Raw genomic sequence first — 24326 nt, 5'->3', positions numbered from 1 at the left:
GCTAAACAAGGTCGTCTGCACGAGCTATCGATGGAAACCTTTGCTAGGAGGCATAGGCTATCATCCAAAAACAACCGGGAGGAGCACAACAATGGGGGGGTATCACAGGGGTAATACTTCACAATGGAAGAGAGGAGGACCCGTGGGTAAGACCATCCAGCCTATCGTACAGCCTAGGAACCTATCAGTGGACCAAAAGAGACAGTTAGGCCTATGTTTTCGTTGTGGAGAGAAGTATGGGTAGGGTCATTAGTGTAAGAAACTCCTCCTAGCTATGGAAGGATAGGAGGAAGGTGAAGAAAAGGAAGCAGGGATAGAGGCAAATGACGAGATTCTTGAAGGGAATGAAGGAGGTGAAATTTCCATGCATGCTCTACAAGGTCAAGCAGTTGGTAGGGTCATTAAGGTGAAGGGGTTGGCCCAAAAAAGGAGTCTAGTTGTGCTGATTGACAGTAGTAGCACTCATAGCTTCCTTGATGAGACAACTGTCCACACTCTGCAGTGCAATCTACAAGAAACGCCTCCCCCTTCAATACTAATAGCCAATGGGACTAAGATGGTAAGCCAACTCAGGTGCAGAGGATTCAAGTGGTTAATGAGTGGGCGTGAGTTTTCGGCTGATTTGAGAATACTCAAACTGGGAGGGTGTCATGTTATGTTAGGGGTAGATTGGATGAAGACCGTAAGTCCTTTGGTGATTGATTTCAACACCCTTGAGGTCACATTTAACTGGGAGGGCCAACAAGTGACCTTGCATGGTAGTCAGGAAGCTGGAGAATGTAAGGTTGTATTTGGAAAAAGAATTCAGAAACTGTTGGAACAGGGGAGTACAACTGTGGGACAACTACACTCTATTTACGCAATGGATGTTGGGGGGAAGGCTGCTGGAGATCAAAAGCATGTCTCACACAGGGACAAGTCCTTGGAAGCTGAGAATGGCCAGGTATGTCCTCTTAGACCTATTCACGATTTACTATTGGAATTTGAGGATCTGTTTGCCACTCCCCAAACCCTTCCACCCCACCGAATCCTTGATCACTCCATTCACCTTAAACCCAATAGTGAACCAGTAAACCTAAAAGCTTACCGATACTCCCCTATACAAAAGGCAGAAATAGAAAAACTTATAAGGGAAATGTTGTCCAAAAACCTTGTGCAACTAAGCCAAACCCCCTATGCCTCACCAGTCCTCTTAGTTAAGAAAAAGGATGGTACTTGGAGGTTTTGTGTGGATTATAGACAGCTTAACTCACTAACCATCAAGAATCAATTCCCTATTCCCATTATTGAAGACTTGCTGGATGAATTAACGGAGCATCCATTTTTTCTAAACTAGATTTGATCTCTGGTTACCATCAAATTCGAATGAATCCAGTTGACTGCCCCAAGATTGCTTTTAGAACCCATCAAGGACATTACGAATTCTTCGGAATGCCCTTTGGCCCAACTATGCTCTCGCTACATTTCAAGCATTAATGATCCACATCTTTGCTTCCTATTTGCGTAAATTTGTCTTGGTATTCTTTGATGACATTCTCATATACAGCCCCACCCTAGCCCAACACCTAACACACCTCAAGCTAGCATTTCAGATTTCTTAGATTTCATAAATTGTATGTGAAGAGGTCTAAATGTTCATTTGTAGAAGAAAAGGTGAAATACTTAGGCCACATCATATCCGGACAAGGAGTTAGTACCGATCCCCACAAAATTGAAGCTATGAAGAGTTGGCCACGACCAAAGACATTGAAGGAGCTGAGGGGGTTTCCTAGGCTTTACTGGGTACTATAGACGGTTTATTAAAGGGTATGGGATAATTAGCAAGGCGCGAACTAATCTATTAAAGAAAAATAGTTTCGTTTGGGGGCCAGAAGCAGAGGAAGCATTTGAATCTCTTAAGGCAACCATGACTCAAGCCCCAACCCTAGCCCTACCAGATTTCTCCAAGGAGTTTATCTTAGAAACATATACATGTGATACGGGTATAGGGGTTGTGCTTAGCCAAGAAGGACGTCCTGTGGCTTATCTAAGCCAATCACTAGCCCCATCACACATGGAGCTAAGCATATATGACAAGGAGCTGCTGGCAGTATTAATGGCTGTGGAAAAATGGAGGTACTACTTAGAAGGCAAGAAATTCACCATTAAGACAGACCATGAGAGTCTCAAATTCTTATCCCACCAAAAAATGCATAATCAGTTATAGAGAAAGGGAATCACCAAACTCATGGGCTTTGACTTCATCATTCTATACCATCAAGGAAAAGAGAATAGAGCTGTCGATGCTCTTTCAAGGAGGGATGGCTCAGCCTCTTGCCAAACCATCTCAGCTCTGGTTCTGGATTGGGTGCAAGATATAACCCCCAACTATGATCAGACTCCTTGGGTCCGAGATTTACTCACCAAGGTCGCAGTAAAGGCCATTTCTGACCCGAACTATCAGTTAAAAGGGGGACTATTGAGGTTCCAAAACAGAGTGGTTATTGGGGATGACGATCAGTTGAAAAAGAAGATCCTCCAGAGCCTGCACGACTCCCCCATTGGTGGCCACTCCGGACTCAATGTAACTTACCAGCGGATCAGACAACTCTTCTACTGGAAAGGATTAAAAAAAGACATGACCCGGTTTGTCATGGCATGCACTACATGTCAACGGTGCAAACATGAGCAAATACCCTATCTGGGCCTCCTACAACTGTTGGAAATACCGTCCCAAGCTTGGGAATTGATCTCAATGGATTTTGTCGAGGGATTACCAAAATCTGAGGGAGCGGACACTCTACTGGTGGTGGTGGACAAACTGACCAAATTCAGCCATTTCCTCACATTGGCTCATTTGTTTACAGCTACTGAAGTAGCTAGGAAGCTGATGGATACAGTCTTTAAAATTCATGGCTTACCTAAGGCGGTAGTGTCTGATCATGATTCATGACAAAGTCTTTACTAGCCAATTCTAGAACACCTTATTCCAATGACTAGGAGTCAAGTTGCACCTCTCTTCAGCATATCATCCAGAGACGGACGGGCAAACGGAGAGAGTCAATCAATGTCTTGAAACCTATCTTAGATGCCTGTGTATCTCCAAACCCAAAAGCTGGGGTAGGTGGGTGGCACTGGCACAATGGTGGTATGACACCAACTATCATACCGCACACAAACGAACCCCTTTCAAGGCTCTGTTTGGTTATCTGCCCCCCATTATTCCGGCTATAATGCATTACTCTCCCACCGAAACGTCAGCTGACTTGTATTTGAAGGATCGATTGGAAGCTCTACTAACCATCAAGCAAGAACTGGCCCTAGCCAATCAAAGAATGAAGCAGCTGGTAGATAAACACAAAACAAAAAGGGCAGTTTGAAGAGGGAGAGGAGGTTTATCTGAAGGTCAGAAGGTTCCAACAACACCTGTTCTGCAAAGGCCCAATATTTAAGCTCAATCCCAAGTTCTATGGGCCATTCAAAATTCTAGCTAAGGTGGGACCTGTGGCTTACTGTTTACAGCTGCCTGAGGGAGTGGGACTTCACCTAGTTTTTCACGTTTCTCTTCTGAAGAAGTCTATTGGACCGACAAAGGTAACCAGTAGAACACTGCCAGAACCAGTTGAAGCCATAGAGGAGACGGGTGAACCCCTGGCAGTGCTTGACAAACGAGTGATCTACAACAACATTGCTCCGTTGACTCAAGTACTTGTGCAATGGTCTCATCTACATCCGGACAACACAACATGGGAGTATCTCCCCGACTTCTTGCAACAATTTCCCAGAATAACTAGCCTCCTTTAATTTCTTGGGGACAAGAAATGTTTTAAGGGGTGGGGAAAATTGTCATAGACCGAGGGTGTGATGGTAATTAGAGTCAAATAGTGGCATTGATGTAATAAAACAGTAAATGAATAATTCAAATTCCTTAAAGCGCCAAGCGTGTGCATGGGTAATACCTAACTATCACGCCAGCATGTATCTCCCCTATAAATACCAGAAGGTTGAGGATGGGGAATTATGTGAGGATTATACCACGAATTCCTTTCCCTCTCAATTCTCAATTCACTATTCTCTCTTCTATTTCTTAATTTCTCCCTATCTCTCCCTCTTATTCTTTCCCGCCTATATCACTTCCTTCCAAATTTACGGAAGGAAACCTACTGTCAGATCCGAGCCTAACAGGAGCAAATGAAGAGGAATAGTATAGTCCCTGAGATTCGTGTCTTGTGCTAATTGCCTGTCCAGTCCTCCGATCTTGAACAAAGATAGAATCAGACAAATGGAGCAACTAAGATCCTGAGTGAGTTGACTGATAAAAAGTAAAATAAAAAGACATTGTGGTAAATGTAAAACAGATGACAAGGGCAAAATAGAAAAGGGTTTAGCACTGTTGGTACCCTTAACTAATGCTTGAGAACCATCAGCAAGTGTAAAAGTAGGTAAAGACCCTAAACTTGGATATGAGAGAGTAGAGAACTGTTACGGAGATGTGGTTAGTAGTGGGGTTATTGGTGTGAGCAAAAGATGCTATAGATGAAGGGTCATGTTGTGTTGCTCAGAATTGAAGCAATTGAGCATACTTTTCCTTTGAGATAGTAACTAAAGGAGATCCACTAGGAGTGGTATTAGTTGCTCTAGGAGATCTGGGTTATGTCGGGGTTGCATCTTGTTAAAGCTGCCGCTAGATCTGGAGGATCATCTGAAGGACAGGTCATGAGAAGGATGAGTCGTAATTGGCAATGGTGACTCATGGTGTCACAGTCAATGACAGGGACTGAAGGCAACAGAGATGGAGGCAGCTGCAATGGTTAGCGAGGAGGCAAGGCTGACGACTGACAGTGGTATAGGTGGTTGCTTCTTCCAAAAACTAGAGTTGGTCTTTCTCATTCCCTTCTTTGTCTTTTAATTATTATGTATTTTATTTTACAATTGCTCTGATACCATGTAAAATGAGAGAATCCAAAAGTTGTCTATTGAATAAGATTACATCACTTATATACATGAATCTGTACTATCACAAAGGAAAGAATATATTATATATATCATATTAGAGATACAATTACCATAACATAAAGATGTAGTGCGTGTACAGTTGACTAATCTATATAAATCATAATATCTTAACGTCACTTTCATCTTGCAGCTTAAGAGATCATCCACATTTCAAGCAGATAGTTGCTCGCCGTTTGCAGCATGATGACATAAACGGCCTCGCAAGAGTTCTTTCTGATTTAAGTGCTGGAAGGCAGCTGTAAGCCTGTGTTTAGTTGTTTCTGAATTTCCTTTCATAAGAGTATTGAACTCTCCATTTAGCTACTATTTGACGTAGTTAGTAATTTACTCTGCTTTGTGGTGGTTTCAATATATGTCCATGCATATTTGGGAGATCTACAAATTTTTGTGAATATGTGCATGGCTTGCATTAATTTTTGTAAGCTGTAAAATTTGCTGAGGTAAAAATTTGTCAATGAGTATCTTGGATACTGGAAATTTATGCAAATAAGTCCCTTTTTCTTTATTTTGATTGATTATTTACTTCTGTTATCTTTAGTTACTGCAAGAATTCTACACAAATTATTATATGCAAAGAGGTATATGGCTTTTGGAAGTAACTTATGGAATCTTTAAATTGAGAATTCTTGTTGTATCTTCTTGGCAGTTCTACTGCGGCATTAGATATCAACTTCACAAGCTTAAAACATAATGAAAACAAACTTCTCTTTAGGCCACTATATAATTTATATTGTGTTTCATCACTTTTTATTTATTTATTTGTATGCCTTTATTTATTTGTGCAGGTGCAAGTGTGTGACATGTTAAAACCTAAAAGCTCTTTTTTTTTCAACATCAGTTTTTTTTCCTTTCAGAACTTAATAATTAGGGAAATTCTATTTGTAACCACATTTTTTGCTCTCCGCAACCCACTTTTAATATTCCTAAAATATCTTGAGATGAAAACTCATATTTGCCCTTCATTTAAATTGTTGACGATCAACCACCCACCATTACTTCTCAAGCGCGTACACCCACTTTCTGACCCACCATCGCCACAGCCACTTTACTCTATTATTCAAATAGTAGCAGCTATAGTAGATCAATATAAAACAATAGAAAATTATTAATATTTTTAAAAATTAAAATAATTTTTTAATTTTATCAAATAGCATGCATCTATATAATTTATATTTAAAAATAACATAATTTATAACATCGATCACTAGTTAAATCACATAATTTACATATACTACGGATAAATTAAATTACATAATTTACATTACACGACGGATGAATTAAAAAAAATAAGATTAATTAAAAAATAAAAAATACCCTTTGGGGGTGCCTTGAAGCCTCGAACCCCGGGGTTCAGGGTCTGGGGGATGCCCCGAACCTTGGGGTCGGGCGATTTGGGGTTCCCCGAACCCCGGAGTTTGGGGCATCCCCTAGCCCTCGAACCCCAAAATTCAAGAAGTTGAAGGAACCCCGAATCCATGGATTCGGAGAAAATCAATTCTCCTGAACCCTAAGGTTCAGGAGAATATATACATATTTTATATATTATAATATGTATGTATATAATAGTTTATGTAATATAATTATAACTATATATATAATATATAATTATAACTATACATATTATACATATAATATGTATGTATATATCAGTGTTCAAAAACGCGCTAGGCGCTAGTTGGGCGCCAAGCTGGGGCCTAGCGCCTAGGCGGCGACTAGGAAAAATGATTTTTTTTTTTTTTCTAAAAACCTTTTGATGTAATTTGATATTATTTTCAGGTAAATCAAATTTGAAAAGACAAGTGAAATAATGGAATTAAGACTCAGAAAATAAACTATTATACTAGTTATAAGTTCAAGAAGGTAGAAGCAGCAATAATACAACATAAACCATATCCGAATAATCTAAGTCTAACTATCTAATTGGTCTTCTTCCTTTCCATATTCTTCCAATACACAATCTTCATCAGACTCAAAATCAAATTCATTAATTTATTGCTCATCTTCTTCTTCTGATTGAAAATCATCTTCATGATGCTCTCTCATCCTAGAACTTCTTCGAGCTTGAAGCATCTCGTCTGCTCCCGATGCTTCACCAACCACTTCCCAAGTGAGCCCCGTACCAGGCTCAACTTCTTCATCATCTTCTCCATCAATGATCCATCCTTGTGCATTACTAGCATCACTAGCAAGTAGCACATCAACATTTCTTTCCTTATCCCTTTTGTGCTTGTTCATCAATTTCACATTAAATTGAACATAGACTAGATTGTTCAATCGATTCACGTCTAGTCTATTTCTTTTCTTCGTATGTATCTACATAAATAAAATAAAAGCAATATCAATATAAATGATAACTGAATAAGAATAATTAATTGATAGTAAATAAATATGATTCATATATACACTAACCCCTTCAAAAGTGCTCCAATTTCTTTTACAACCGGATGAACTAATGGTTAACGAGAGAATCTTTCTCGCCATTCGTTGCAAGTTTGGAGTTTGATTTCCATAAGTCATCCACCATGTAACTACATAGGTCAAACAAGTATAAAGTAAACAAATTTAATTTATACACTAATACACAATAGAAAGGATTAAAGGAATTTTATACTTGGATTATAATTGTCATCATTTTTCGCACACCCTTGAGTTGTCCACGATTTTCCAAAAGCTCCATCTTTACGAGTATACTTTAGCAACTCAACATTTATAACATGGCCTTGCAATTCACCATCATAATGATAAAACATCTCCACATAGTTAAAAAGACAATCTGTCATGACCCTATGAGTAATCAAAAGGTATTATTGTAATAGGGTAGAATAGTTTGTTAGGAATATTCTAGCAATTAGTTAGGTGCACATGGCTACATGTGCAAGGTTGTTAGGGGACAAATATGCCTATATAAGGCTGATGTAAATGGAGGGGATGGTATGCTGAAATTGATTAAAGAAAATCTGATTCTCTCTCTCCAATTCTCCCTCTCGTTTCTCTCCATTCTGCTCTCCCTCATTTCTCTTAACTTTCTCCCTAATTCTCTTCAATCTCCCCCTTCATTTCTTCTTTGTTCTTCCCCAATTCCTCTTCTAACCCATCACGAACCCTAGGTTCGTGACACAATGGTATCAGAGTTGTTCGTTCCTCGACCATCCTCTGCTAAGTAATTCCAGCATTGTAGCAGCAATCAGCGTCCGACGAATTTCCGGTGAGAGAAGAGAACTCTTGAGGAGCTGCAATAGAGTTGATCGAACTCATAGGGAGCTCCAACAGAGTCGATCAAACCCTCAGGAGACCGCAACAAAGCTCGTCCTAAGCCTTTGATTAGTTCGACTACAACTAAGCGGCAGTCCTTAACTGTCGAACCAGATCTGGACGATTTCGGAAGGCGGTTTTTCAAAGGGAATTCGGGCAATTCCTAAGGCCATATCAGAGTCGCTAAAGCAGAGTTAGCGAATTCGGGCCGAAGCGAAGATGAGTGAATTCCGAAACCAATGACGGTGATTGGGCGAGTAGGAAGATGCGACTCTCTGTGAAATCGATCGAGTAGAGGTTTAAGGTGGAGTTGGACGGCGATTGGAGTGGGTCGATAGGCGAACATACTTGAAGCGTCGCGAAGATCCACCGGACTTGAGCCCATCATTGATCAGAACAGAGGAGAATTCGCGATTGGTGTGGAAGTCCGCCAAAGGAGGAGACGTGGACATCCAGGTGGGTCGCAACTGGAGTGAGCAACTAGTGCAAGAGTTCCAAGCGATCGCGGTTTGGTCAGGCAAGGAAGTTAGTGTTGCAGCCGAATTAATTGTAGTAGGTTTGGCGGTTGTGCAGCGGGTTCCTCACGATGGTGCAGTGGGTGTCGCGGCCGTTTTCAATGGTCGGTGATTGGGCAGTAGCTGGCGCTGGGAGGTGTTAACCTCCAAGCAAGCGAGCACCCTCAGTTCGGAATTGGAAGGCGCAACAGGTGAGTGACTCTCGGCCAATAATTTCGGTAACTATTAATTGGAATCGAAGGGGAAGGCAGGATCTAGTGATTTCCGATGTTGATGTGAGGCGGTTATCGCTGGGAATTCTGGACACTCCTGTCCGAGTCTTGAAGAGGAAGGCGGACAGCTAAGGCCGAAAGATGAGGTGTGGCGGTTTAATTGGAATTCCGACTGGAGTTTTGTGGGTGTTGCCGCTTTGATCGGAAGGCACTGTGGTGCTACGGTTTGGGGTTGCCTTCTGAACCGTGTTGGTGAACCGTGCTTTCCTCCTTGATCGGAAGGAGATTCCGACCATTCTGGAAAGCCAACTCAGAGCATAATCGAGAGAAGTAAGCTTGATGCATCACTGGCCATAAGCTGAAGTGGATTCGAGGCCAAGCGATTGTTGAATCTGCAGTAATTGCGAGCAGGGGTAGAAGAGAGTCAAAGACGGTGGTGTCCGACAATGCCTTCGGTGAGCAAGGAAGGCTGCTGCAAGTGGAGAAGCTGAGCAAAGTTCGGAGCAGCTGGGAGTGGATTTTTGAAGGCCGTGGATTCCAATCGAAATTCTAGACTGTGAGCAAAGGCAAACAGAGGTTAATTTTGGCATTGAATTTTGGGTTAACTTGTTTGAAGAAGAGCAGTATGTGGTCTTCAAAGTATGCTGGTTGTGAAAAATCAGCTAAGGGAAGCAGGGCACACCTGAAACAAAAGGGGTCGCAATTGCAACCGAATGATGCTACATTTTCAGTGGTTAATTTTCAAGGAAGAGAGCAGCCTTCATTGCAGTGGACCAGTGCTGCATTTTCAGTGGGGTGTCCTACTCATGAAGCTAGGAGAGGCTGTGAGCAAAGGGAAACAAAGGCAGCCAAGGGGAGCAGTGCATACATGGAGCAAATGAGCCCTAAATTGCAGCAAAAGAATGCTTCATTTTCAGCTGGAATGGAGCTTCAATGGCAGCCAAAGAATGCTACATTTTCAGTTGACCAGAAGCATCAAATTTGGGAAAAAAAGTTTGAAAATAAGACTAGCCGAAGGGACAAAGGAACCAGCAGTGGGTTTGATGAAAAGTGCAAGGAATTCGGTCGAATGTTTCGCGAGAAGTTGCAAGAATTTGCAATGATACTATCTAAGGAGTATCATTACAGTTTTCCCGCCGAATACTTTGATGACTATCATGGAAGCTTTAATAAGGAGGAGTTTCTTAAAATGGAACAGCCGAAGGAGAAATTTAGGAGGCAAGAAGCATATTCACTGCCTACCTCCAATACGAAGTGGAAAAAGTATATCGGCCTAGGTGGAATGGACGAGAAAGGTGACGATAATGACAATGCTGGCAGCAATAGCAAACTTTGCGGGGGTTCAGTACAAGGTGTGTGGGCAAAAGGAGAATTAAAGGAACACACCGATTCCTTTGGAAAAGAAGTTCTCGATGGTGATGTTTTTGGGATTCTGCAACAAGAGCAGTCCAACTTTAAGGAAGAAGGGGAAGAGGAGGAGGAAGAAAAAGGTGAGGAAAAGAGATTGGAGGATGACACTCAATCAATTGACAGCCTCTCAAGCACTCTTACTAGTGCTGAAACACTTGGCCAGGTGTCAATTATTGAGCAATCGTTGGCTGGAAGTGAAGTTGCAGCATCTCCTAATGTTAATGCTCACAAACAGCCTTGGTATGAGAATTCAAGGAAAGAATACAAACCTCCATTGCTGCATTTTGAGGCTGCTATTGATATTTCTGCAGCAAAACATGGCTGTGGGTTGAATGGGGATAGAGTAACAACAACAATGGCTGAAGATCTGCCCTTCTTACTTGTTTTGGATGGTAATGAAGTTTTCCCTATTGAAATTCTGGGCCAATTCATACTTGGAATTGATCTTGAAAACCTAAGAATGAAGAAGAAGAGACCTAGAAGTAGAAAGAAAGAAAGGAGGATTATCCGCATAGAGAAGGTTGGAATTGGATGAAGAGCAATGGCTACTTGTGGCAAGTTCTTGGGGACAAGAACTCTCCTATGGAGGGGGGAATTGTCATGACCCTATGAGTAATAAAAGGGTATTATTGTAATAGGGTAGAATAGTTTGTTAGGAATATTCTAGCAATTAGTTAGGTGCACGTGGCTGCATGTGCAAGGCTGTTAGGGGACAAATATGCCTATATAAGACTGATGTAAATGGAGGGGATGGTATGCTGAAATTGATTAAAGAAAATCTGATTCTCTCTCTCCCATTCTCCCTCTTGTTTCTCTCCATTCTGCTCTCCCTCATTTCTCTTAACTTTCTACCTAATTCTCTTCAATCTCCCTCTTCATTTCTTCTTTGTTCTTCCCCAATTCCTCTTCTAACCCATCACGAACCCTAGGTTCGTGACACCATCCATCACTTCATTATCAAGTTGTATATCCATATCCTTGAAAAAGTAGTAGGGATTCAATAGGTAAGCTGCAAAATGTAGTGGACTATCTAGCCTATCTTTCACCCTTGCTTCAATAATCTCCATAATAGGCTTATAGTTCTTTTCAAGATTATCTAAGGCCTCCTTAATATCTTCCTTTGCTTGCTTAATCTCTCCACATAAAAAGCTCATAAAAGACTTTCTATCCGCATCAATAATTCGAAGCACCTTCACCAAAGGTGCAAAAACCTTAAGGCATATAGTCACACTATTCCAAAAAGCAATGCTCATCACAGTAGCATAGGCTGCTTTCCCTTTAACAATCTTCGACCATTTGCACTCCTCCCATTCAGAGCTAGTAAACATGGCCCTCAGTTAGGCCTTTTTCTCTATCAAACTCTGCAAAGTCAAGAAAGCAGAAGCGAATCTAGTGACTCCTGGTCTCACTATATCCCTCTTCTTCGTAAATGACCTCATTAAGGACAAGGTCTTATGGTGTGCATAAATGAAGATTGTAAAACTCTTGGCCTGATCAATGACTTTCTTATACTTCGACAGTTTTCCAATACTTTCAAGCATCAAATTGATGGTGTGAGTAGCACATGAGGTCCAAAAGATGTTTGGCCTCTTCACCTTCAATAATTTTGTCGCTCCCATATTATTGGCAGCATTGTCGGTTACTACTTGGATGACATTTTGCAGCCCAACTTGCTCAATGCACTTATCCACATACTCAAAGATAAGTTCACTTGTATGTGCTTCATCTGAAGACTCTCTGGAAGAAAGGAAAGCAGTACCTGCATTAGAATTAACACATAGGTTCACGATGCTCCTTTTTCTATCTGTCCAAGCATCTGTCATAATGGAGCACCCAGTTCGTGCCCACTCTTCTTCATGCTTCTTCAATAACTATTTTATTCTATCAACTTCCCCCTTTAATAGCGGTTCCTTCAATTGGTATTGACTGGAAGGTTTGAAGCCCGGCCCAAATTAACCAACCGCCTCAACAAACAATTTGAAGCTATCATTGTTAATAGCATTGAAAGATATACCAGCTTCATACACCCATCTAGCACAATATTCACGAACCGACTGTGTTCTCTCTTTAAATAGTGTTTCACTAATAGTTTGTTGCCTTTGGGTCATTCTCGCACTCAAACAAGTTTTAGGGCTGATGGAGCTAGCAAACTTATCCATAGGGCCAAGAGTACGAGACGTTTTTCTGCTACCTAACTCTTGCAATTCATCTTCATCATCCCCTTTCACTCTTTCAGAGATATTAACAGTTGATCTCATCAAATCTTCCTCCCGCTTCTTATTTTTCCTCTTTTTCTTTGCCTTGACAATAGCATTCTTACATTTAGCTTGATCAGTCGAATAAGATTTTGGACATGCAGAAACATTTCCAGAAATGTGGCCAATGTGTTCTTTTACTCTGTAAACACCTCCAGACATAATTTTACCACACAACTTACATTTAATTTTATCCATATTCTTCGGATCAATTAACATTCCATACTCCCATCCGACATCATTTGACTTCTTTTTAAGAATTGAGAAGGCCTCGGACGATGCTCTCGTACTTCCAGTCCTATCCGAATCATTCATTTCACTTCCTGTTTTCTTTTTTTTCCCTGAGTATTGAATAATTGACATTGAAATTTAATTAAAAGTCATCTAATGAAATCAACAGCTGCTGCAGCAACTTGCTGCTTGCTTGCTTCAACAAGCAGCAAGCGAGCGAGCAACGAGCAACTTTGCGTTGCTACTTGCTGCTGCAACAAGCAGCAACGCAAGCTTGCGTTAGCGGAGGAAGATGGATACATACCGCAGCAAGATGAGATCGACAACGAGAGATGATAGCCAATAGATGAGATTGGTGGCGACGAGAGAGAACGACCAACAGGTGAGGTTGGCAGCAACGAGAGAGCAGGACCAAGAGAAGAGATTGATGGCGGCGGCGAACGACCAAGAGGAGATCGAAGGCAAGAGAGAGAGAGAGAGAGAAGCTGCGATGAACAACCAAAGAGAGAAAGAGAAAGGGGAAATAGAGAAAGGGAGGGGGAAATAAGGTCGGCCCAAGACGCGCACGACCTAGGTGGCCCAGGCCGCGCGCGACCCAGGCGGCCTCCCAAGCGGTTAGGCGCCGTCGCGGCCCGATTAGTCGGGCATGGCGCACAAGGCTGCTGAGTAGCCCTAAATCGCCGCAGCTAGTGGCCGCTCAACGCCTAGGCGGCCACCTAGGTCAAATTTTCGAACATTGGTATATATATATATAGTTATAATATGTATGTATATATATATAATAATTTTTTTGTTTTTTCATAAAATATAGTTATAATATATATATAATTTTAATTTTTGATACTAATAATTCAACCTAATTTGATCCAAATTTCACTGTGCGAAATTAGGTAAGTTAGGGGAACCACTTACCCGCTAAAGGGCGAGATTCGGGGAACCCCATCTCGCTATTCAGGGGGTTAGGGGTTCTCGAACCACGGGGTTCGAGGAACTCCTTACCCCCCGAACCTTGCTGTTCGGGGGGTGAGGGCTTCCTCAAACCCTGAACCCTGCGGTTTGAGAACCCCTAACTGGAGGGGCATTTTTTGCGATTCCAGGGAACTCCAACGAAGAGGGTGGGCGAGGCAAGTGAAGTGGGCGACGACGAGAGGTCGATGGTGGTCTATGAGAGTGGTTGAAGAAGAAGAATAACAAGGTTTGATGCGCGAAGAAGGAGAACAAGAAGAAGACCAAGGTTTGATGCGAAGAAGAACAGCTTGGATGCGCGTGGGCTGTGTTTTTTGAGGGTTGGTTGTTTGGAGGGTATATTTGGTATATAAATGGTTGGACAAAGTAATAAATGTGGTTGCGAATAGTAAAATTTAATATTTTACCTATAGTGGTTGCGAAGAGCAAAACTTATTTTTGCAAATAGAATTTCCCTAATAATTATTCATATGAGTCAAGAGTTTTATCACATATGTTGTCTGGTCAGTCACAGGCTATGATTTATCCATAAATTGTGAAAAGGAAAAGCTTAAAGATACAAAACCATACACAGATTGAATCATTTTCAAGGATGGAATGGGAAGGGAAATTAATGTCAACTAGATTTATGTTTGTTTTCTAAATGTTAATGGTGTTAACATAATTAAAGTTATGTTGGACATAGGTTACAATGATGGTGCATGGCCGGTAGTGTTGCTTTGGTTATGTTACAGATCCTTTGATTGGTTGGCAGATTTTAAATGAGTTGAAGTCTTAATTTCTGGATTTGTAATCCAATTAGAGTTAGGAGGGCTTGGAAATTTATAGCATAGGGGAGTGCAGACACAGACACTTCTACAATGATACCATATTGGACAGGCACACATTCCAGACTTCGCCTCACATAACGCTTAAAAAATTTGTATTGAACGCTTGTCCATGTGTATCATATTTACTTGAGGCTATCACAGGATCACATCGTAAGTTTAAAAAAAGTAAGTTACAAATTTTGAATTAAAAACAGTAAAGATTTACCATGCAAAAAAAGAAAAAAGCAATATAAGATACAAATTTGTTGGTACTCCATCCTTAAACTTTTTTATTATATGAATATTTAAATTCCAAAACTCTTTATCATAAGAGTTTTAATACTTATTTACACTTCTTAATCACACTTACCTCTTACTGTGTAAAAGTTGGGTTATCATAAATGCATATAAAATTTAAAAATTATTACGTGACATGTCCATGCCATGTAATATCTTAATTTTTGAAAAAAAAAAATTATCATGTCAATGTGTCTGTATTGGATGTGTATGTGATGTGCCATATCTGTGGTACCCCATTTCCATAGCCCTTCTTCTTGGTTTATTGCTTAATGCTCTTGGTTAATTGGCGTACATGGTTGAGGTAATATTCTAGCAAATTTGGAGCTTTGTTTGGAAATTGTGATGCAAGCATAGATCTTGACATGTTGCCTCAAACTCTTAAAAGAGTGATTTATACTGGTGATACCTAGCTTGCCCTTTTCTTCTTCTCCTATGCTTTCTAAGGTGCCCCCAGATCTAGCTCATCCATTACTGTTGCCTTCATCTCCTTTTATTAGCCTTAATACTTTTCTCTTTTTAACCATGGTACATCTGAAATGGCAAGGTTATTGTCATATCTCTCTGTCCTGACTTCGAATTCACCACTATCTTCCTACAACAATGTTGGTATATGTTTGCTTGATATATTTAGAAAAGGATTCATCTATACCCACCTATCTTCCTAAGAATAGAATGTTGAGTTTTGCTATTCACAATGTGCCTGTTGATGCAAAAAGTTGGATATATGATGGTGATAATTCTTGAATAATGATTCTATCTAAAGTAATTTGTTGATACATGGAATATATTGATATTCGGTTGCTTTGTTAATACTGAAGTTATCATTGTTGAACTTCTACTGATCCTTGGGGGTTCAAATAATGATCGAGAGTCCAGATAAGCTTTGTTCTTCTAATGCTTTTTTCTTGTCTGAAATGAGACTTGACATCCTTGCCATGCTGTAATATTTTATGATACACAAAACATGATCTCGAGACATTCTATGCAAATTGTTTCCATCAATTAAAATCATTTTGGTTAACTGTTGCTTCTGTTTACATGATAGCCCGTTGTGGGAAGACTTGAGACACTGCAAAGTACCTCTTATGCTCGTCGTTGGTGAGAAAGATGCCAAATACAGGAGGATCGCTCAAAAAATGCTCCAAGAAATTAATCATGGTTCAAGGAGTGTCAATGATACACAAGTGATTTGTGAAGTAGTCGAGATTCCAAATTGTGGGCATGCTGTTCATCTGGAGAACCCCCTTCCTGTTATTCACGCAGTAAGACGGTTTGTGAACAAGTTGAAAGCGCCTGATTCTGATCGAAGAGAATTTCCAGACCCGTCCAAGATTCTGATCGAAGACAGTTTGTGAACAAGTCGAGAGTTTCATTCTGATTGATTCAAAAAGACTCTTGAGCATTACAGATGACTGATGCTTGACGACACGCAGGACATTCAACTGTGCCGGTTTCATTTTCATTAATTGGTCAGAAGACCTTGGCCGAGTTTGTCAACAAAGTTTTGTTTTGTCCTGTCAACATTGAAGCCAGAAACCTGGATGTAAGCTATTGATGAATGTGTTGTTTTGCCACTTAAGAGAGACTTCATGGAACAATAGGTTTTATTTAGCCATTCTAGGTTAGATTCAACTCCAACACACAGATCATTTGAAGGTGTAAATTTTCTTTGTATGATTATTATATACTGTAAGCAGTGCAACTTCAGTTCTTCTGAAATGCCAATGTTGTAGTTTCACTGAAAGTGAAATCCTAACCTTGTTTCAATGAAACTGAAATTCTTGCTGAAATATGTTCTTTTAGGGCAGGCTGGTAAATGCATTGGGTTTAACTTGGAAATGATCTGGTTTCAATTCATTTCTTTTTTTCTGTAACGTGAAAAACTTAAAGAGATTTTAAATCATAAACAATCATTAGTGTAGACTGTTTCATCCTTTTTAAAATTCATGATCTAGTTTGATTCGTCCTAAGTGTATGGACAGATGCATTGCAAGTTGAAGTTCGAGACCGAACTTTTAGGATAAATACAGGCGATTGCAATCCTGTTCAAAGGCAAAATTGATCCCACCATTTCGATTCATTTATTTAGAGTTGAATACTAGATATATATATATATTCGATTATTTTAGTGTAATCAATTCAACTTAAAAATTCAAATTCATTAAAAGAAATTAATTGTTATTATATTTTATCTAAAATTTATTATTTTAAAAGCGGAAAAGAAGAAATGATGTTTAATTATTTATTTTTTATTTATAAAAAAAATTAACATAGAAAATTTTAGAGAAAAATGAAAAACAATATACAAAAATAAATATAATGTTCTTTCATTCTTCATTTCATTTTCATTTTCTTCCCTCTTTGCCATTCACCTTGTCCGGCAATCTTTACACTTAAAATTCTTGAAAATCTTAAATCCTAGACTCTTGTAAATGGTTCAAGCTTGAAGATTGCCAAGAATCTAAAATTTAAAATTTTTATTTTCTTCCTTCTTTCCTAATCACACAAACCGAACTCAAGCCTAGAAAATTAGCTTATTGAGCTAATCCTAAGCTCAGTGAAGTTCGGCTTGCCTCGGTTCAATCGGGACATAAGAATAAAAAATAATTACATAAAGAATAAAAAAACTAAAAAATAAAAATAAAAAACAAAAACTGAAAAATAAAAATTATATTCTTTTGATGGGTTTTATCTTATTTTTTATATATACGAAACCACAATTAAAATTCTTTTAAAAATATTATATAATTTATCGAGCATATATAATAACATACGAATCTCTTGCACTTATATATAAAAATTAATGTACAAAAAGATTTAAACTATAACTATATAGACGAATAGTTTATCATCGTGCTAGTCCTTGTAATTTTTTAAATATGTATCAATGTATAAAATTATTTTAATTTAGTAAGAGAAAATTAATTGACCCGAAAATATAAATTTAAAAATATAATCAAAACAATAAAAAAATTGAATTATCTCATAAAAAAATATTAAAATATAAAAATTAAATTGATTCGAACATCAAGTTTAGATACACAATCAAAACATATAAAAATTTGAGTAGCCACATAAAAAAAATGTAAAAATATAAGAGAAAAAATATAAATTTACCCTATATATATAACATTAAGTTATTGCAAATGCACCCATTAATTTGCGAATTTAAATGCATTTTATTTATTCAACTTCTGTGTCAATTTCATCAGGCCACACCGACCGAAGTTCTTTCGCCGCTAATGTTATTATACATATATAAAGATGCCGGCGGCGACGGGCGACGGCGCCGTCTTCTCTGGTGGCGACGCCTCAAAGCCTCCACCAAGTGGGCGGTGGGCAGGCCTGGCATATGCACTTGCCCTCGATGCAGCAATTGGGCATTCCTTGACACACGCTGCTGCAGTTGACCATCCGCGGGCACCGGAATATCGCTCTTTCCGCCGCCTCCGCCGCCGGCAACCTCCACAGCTGCTCACCTGCCACCCCAATTCAAAAACCCACATCTCATCATACCAATTAATCTGTCGCCTTCATATATCGACATTTTTATAGAATTACAAGAAAAATGATTATTTTTCCCGACCAAAGTCAGTCTTGCTTGTTTTTGAAGAACAAAAAGCAAGCAAAAGGTAAAATTGAAATTTCATTCGACGAACAAAAATATCAATATTTGTTATTGTACAATGTAAGAGAGAGAGAGAGAGAGAGAGAGAGAGAGAGAGAGAGAGAGAGAGAGACCGTAGCTCGCGAGGAAGAGAACGAGGAAGGCGCCTGCAAGAAATGATACACTCCTCATGGCTTCAATGGCGGGATCCTAGCACTGAAAATAAGCTCTAGCTCTACTTTTTTATGCTCTCACTCTCTCTGCTATTTAAAGGAGAGGGGAAGTTTGTGTTTAAGGAATTCTCCATTCTTATCTTTTCAGTAATATAGAATTCTAATTCTATGAATTCCTTCCGTATCTATTCTATTATAGAATTACGTGATCTCGGTGTTTAATATAAAAAAAAAAAAAATCAAGATTCATGCATATAAGCATTAGGGGACCACGTAAGGACGATCTTTCCAAATATATGCTTTATTGTAAAACATTGAATTTTATATATTTTTACACGATTTAGATATTTTATATTTTTAAGGTAATATTTTATTTGCGATATTCAAAAATATAATGAATGCTATAAAGATTGAGAAACCCAAATGATAGCAAACTTCTCTCCTTAAATTAAAAGTAAAATTGATCACTAACTTTTCAAGAAACCAAAATTTAAATTAATCTCCAAAGTAATAAAATTTTGTGATTCTATTTTCATCATTTCCATTGAAAACAAACATCATATATATATATATATGCATAAATTTTGATGACGATTGGAGCTTATCATCATTGATCATATTTAAAATTGAGTGTATTCAGTAGTTACCCTCGACTCTAAGTTTGTCCAGAACTTGTTTGACTTGGAATGATGGACCTCTATCTCTTAATATAATTTTCGATAATCAAATCAGATTTGATACTATAAATATAACAAAATAATGGTACATAATAGATGACGTGATTCATTTCCTAAAATTTGTATCTTTATATAGGCATATTGGAAGGTGGAAAAATGTCATTGCCATGACACGTGAACGATCAGATTTCAACCTCTAAGCCAATCTAGATAAGAAGAGATCTAAACAGATTATGATGGATAAATTTATTTGGATCGTGTCTTTTGTTCAAATTTAAATATTTTAAAACATGTGTCACCACTTAAAAACTTTGAAAAATGGTATTTTAGTGCTATAAAGATCTTTATTAAGAATTGCTTTAGGTTTATATTTTTTTAATTTTGACATTTTTGTTAAATTCAAACATTTATTTATCTGTTGGGCCACAAATTAGATTGAGCCGAGTAGGCTAAGTTTAAAGTCGATGTCCCAAGCCCAAACTAGGATCTTGAGCTAACCCATGGGCCTCAGAGATGGGTAGGTAGAGAATACTTAGGGGTGTTAGACTACTCACTCTTAAGGAATTTGGCAAAATAGCCCCATAAGAGATAGTAACGACCGAATAACCAAAAGCAGTTTGAGAAGTTCAAGTTCAAACACTCTCTTAAACTTTATCTTTTACTAAATCAATCTATGAAACTTCTTAAAATGGCCAAAGCACCATATTTATAAGGAAATAAAGCTAATTAAACTAAATTAAATAGATATTTTGACTAACTTAAATTAATTTAATCAATATTATTTTATAAAGGGGTGACCTAACTATTTTTGAAAAGTTTAGTAATCAATTTGACCAAAAAAAAAGTTAAAGAGATGTCCAAGTCCAATGTCCAAAGTTAAGGAGATGTATGATTAACTTATTTAACAATAGTGTTACTAATAAAGGAGATGTCACGGCTAATTAAGAACAATTTAGGAATTCATTTGACAAAATATAAAGTTTAGGAATATTTAGATTAAATGCTCAAAGTTTAGGGAGTGTATAGTTAATTTATACAAATAGCTCAAATCACAATGAGTTCGGCCAGGGGACTTCGACATCGTTTTTAGGGCATTTTTTTTTTTAAATAAGATTTTAAGAACAATCTTAGCCATGGATTTCTTTTTAGCTTATTTATTTTAATATAAAATATATTATACTAAAAAAACAATTTATATATAAAAATTAATGCTAGGTAAGAATTTATTTTTTCTATATTTGGCTTGCAATTTTGAAAATTTTCAACAGTTAAAATAAAATATGCACTCAAATGCATATCAATATTAGTTTTGTTCAGAGCCGGTTCTGAGATGTTAGGGGCCCTAAGCGAAATTTTATATGGAGTTCCTATATTTAAAAATAAAATTACATGTAACGAATACAAATAAATTTATTTTACTATATAAAAACATTCAAAATTTCTACAATAATAGTTTAAAATTTACAATAATTCACTTTAAATTTACTCTTCTAGCATTTTTAAATGAAAAATCAACAATTAAACTATTACAATCAATTTGTTCTAACATATATCTTTCAATAGACACCATCGCCAATCCATTCAACATTTCTTGTGACATTGTGGACCGAAGGTAAAATTTTATCAACTTTAACTTTGAGAAACTTCGCTCTGCAGAGACAACTGTAACTGGTATGATCAAAAGTATTCTATACGCAATTCACACATTCGGAAAACAATAATCTATCGTCTTAATGTAGTCTAATACTTCAATTGACTTCTTGGTCTCTTCTAGTAAACATCTCACAACTTTTAACTCAGAAAATAATTCTTATTCATCAATATCTGAATCCAACTTATACCTCAAAAATTCTTCTAACTTATCACACGATATCTTCAAACAATCATCATCTGTAGAATATAATTTTTTCAAATCAAATAGAAATCCAAAAATATTTTCATATTCTTGAAGTTGTTCAAACCTACACTTAAGTGAAGAAAGAGCTTGATCAACTACATATAAGAAATAATCAACTCTAAAATATTCTTTAGCTGAATATGTTATCTCATCATTAACATTTTCATTAAATTGCTTCTTTATATGAATAATACACTTTTCTCGAAAAGTAGGTTCAATTTTCATTTGAGCATCAATTTCTTTAGCAATAATCATGTCAAATTCAAATCCAGTTTCTCTATAGGTTTCAAAAAAAGAAATTAGTGCTTTCAAGTGACTTATAGCAACATCAATGACCATATCGTTACTTTGCAACATTTTGCTTACTCTATTAATAGCAGACAATATATTATACTAAATAATCATGCTAAATAAGAACTCAAAATCCATAATGTCATATAATAGACTTTTAGCATCTCGAAATGCCTTAGGATCATCACATATTTCCATCAAGTGAGTTAAAGCAATTTTTATTTGTGGAGTTTGAAATTTGATTGCTTTAATACTTTCAATTTGATTTTTCCAATGTGTTTGTGATAGTGGCTTAAGTGTCAAGCCTTCCACATTATCTTTCAAAACTTTCTGTTGCTTTGTAAATGATGAAAACAATATATATAAGCATTGCACAATTCCAAAAAAAAATTTAGCCTTTATGCAGGAATTTGCCATAACACATAGTGCAAAATTAATACTATGACAACCACACGGAGTGTAAAAAGCCCTTGGATTTACTTTTAATACTCTTTTCTGCACACCTTTATGCTTTTCTTTCATATTAGAACCATTATCATAACCTTGACCTCTTAAGTCACCAATATCAAGTTCAAGTGTTTGTAGAGCATTTATCAATTCATCAAACAATCCTTGCCCCGAAATATCGTCTACCTTAAAAAATCTTAAAAAAAACTCTTCTACTTTAACTGGACTTACTAAGACATTTACACATCGTATGATTAGAGACATCTTTTCTTCATGACTTATATCTAGTGTACAGTAAAGTATCACTGAAAAATATTTTGATTCTTTAACTATTTTAATGATTGTACTTTTGATCTCACCGGCCAACATGAGTATAAATTCATTTTGAATTGTATGACTCAAATAATGATAGTGAATTTCCTTTTCTTGAATACATCGAACGTATTCTTTCATAATTGGATCAAACTCAGCGATCATTTCAATCAAACCTAAAAAATTTCCATTATCTTCTTCATATAATTTTTTACTACTTCCACAAAATGTTAAATTATTCTTACTAAGAAAGCTAACAATTGAAATTATTCTCGCAAAAACTTATCTCCAGTGTTTTATATCTTTGTTGATTTGATCTTGCACAACTTTATCAATTATTAAATTCTTTTGTAATCGTATTTCCAATTCAATCCATTTTCTCATGTTATCCATGTGCCCATTACTTGTTTCATGGCTTTTCAGTTTAGAACCAAGATTTTTCCAATCACTTGTCCTTTCATTAATTAGCTAATTGAATATAGTTTTGTTCTTGTTTAAATAACTTGCAACAAAAGCAAAATACTTTATCTAATGAAACGGAGTAGATTAACAATTTTCTATCTCTTTTCACCATTTGATAAATGACGAGTGTAATATGTAGAAGAGAAAAACTTATTTTCTTAATCTTTCGGAAAATCAACTGCATTACCTCTTACAGAACCTTTTTTCTACCAACAAGTCTATAAAATTTTGATCAATATTTTTTCAATTATTTGGATCAGTTACGTCCAAAAAGCGACCTAAGCATTATGTATCAACATTTGTATGTTCTTGCTCATTTATATTTTTAGTATCCCTTAATTCATGTTGTTCCTCTTTATCTACTACCAAATTATCGCACTCTTCATTTTCTATTGTATTACTAATATTTCTAGTGACAAACTTGTCTAAAGCTTCTGCTTGAGATAGAATAAACTCGAGTTTTTTTTTATTTTTTTCTTTTTTCATTTCCAGATAAATATTTTTTAGTAGACATAATAAATTAATTTAAATACAAAAATTAATACAAAATTAAATTCAAATGTAATTGAGAAACAATAGAACCTAGATAAATCTGATAATTAAAATTTTGAATTAAAATCTGCCTGCAAAACAAAATATTAGAAGAACACAAGAGACAGAATAAAAGATATGTTATATGTAGATATTAGAGTAGAGACAGAACAAAAATTGTTGTAAATATATATATATATATAATCCTTCTTATTTTCAAACTCATCGCCGAACCACTGGTGCTAAACTGCTAGTGTGTTGTGTGCTAATGCTATGTATTGCTATTTGCTATGTGGCTCAATGGTTGTGTATTGTTGTGTATTACTATTTGCTATGTGACTCAATGGTTGTGTGCTATTGTGCTTAACATTTAACAAGAATTATCAGACAACAAGAAGAAAGAAGGAGATGAGATGGATGCTGGATGCAGTCGCACACACACACTAGAGGCTGGAGCAACAGCAAAATGAAATGAAGACTTATTTTTTGGGCTAAAAATTTCATTTATATATATATAAATGACACTGGCAGCCCGAGGAGAAAAAATATGTGATTTTCAAATTTCTTCCTGCAAGCACATGATTGCGGCGCCTGCAACCTGCCACCTACATCAAATCTCAATTTATTGCATTCTTTTCATTAATTTATTTTTTTAATTTAAAATTAATTAAACATAAAATGGGTCCAAGCTAATTTATTAAAATATGAAATGAGCCCATGCTAACAAGGCCACCTGGGCCCAGGCCGCCTAGGCAAGGACCGGCCTTGGTAGGGGGGTCCAAGGAAACTACCTTGGTTGCCTACCCTCAAGGTCGGCCCTGGTCTTGTTTTACTAGTTTTTCATATTGTTAGCAAATAGGATTATAAATGAGTAAAGCCGTTTGTGAACAACTCAGCATTTGACTTGGTAAAAGGTCGCCCGTGTTCGGTTCGTATTATAAATGAGTCAAGCTTGAGCAAGACAAATCTTAGCTTGATTCGAAT

General features: G+C 37.2%; 1 protein-coding gene across 2 annotated transcripts in view; it reads left to right on the top strand.

Annotated features, from left to right (window-relative positions):
• The window catches only part of LOC127805985 (protein PHYLLO, chloroplastic), a 69594-nt gene extending 52855 nt beyond the window's left edge, over nucleotides 1-16739 (top strand). For both annotated transcript variants that reach the window (XM_052342897.1, XM_052342896.1), the window contains 2 exons: nucleotides 5126-5233; nucleotides 15991-16739. In XM_052342897.1, the coding sequence (XP_052198857.1) occupies nucleotides 5126-5233; nucleotides 15991-16300 (418 nt within the window). In that variant the 3' untranslated portion in view covers nucleotides 16301-16739. The remainder of the gene's footprint in view (nucleotides 1-5125; nucleotides 5234-15990) is intronic.
• Nucleotides 16740-24326: the final 7587 nt, after the last annotated feature.

This window comes from Diospyros lotus, chromosome 7, assembly GCF_014633365.1.
Source record: "Diospyros lotus cultivar Yz01 chromosome 7, ASM1463336v1, whole genome shotgun sequence".
Classification (NCBI taxonomy): domain Eukaryota; kingdom Viridiplantae; phylum Streptophyta; class Magnoliopsida; order Ericales; family Ebenaceae; genus Diospyros; species Diospyros lotus.
Note: the sequence above shows the minus strand (reverse complement) of the source record. Positions and strands in the feature narration are given on the sequence as shown.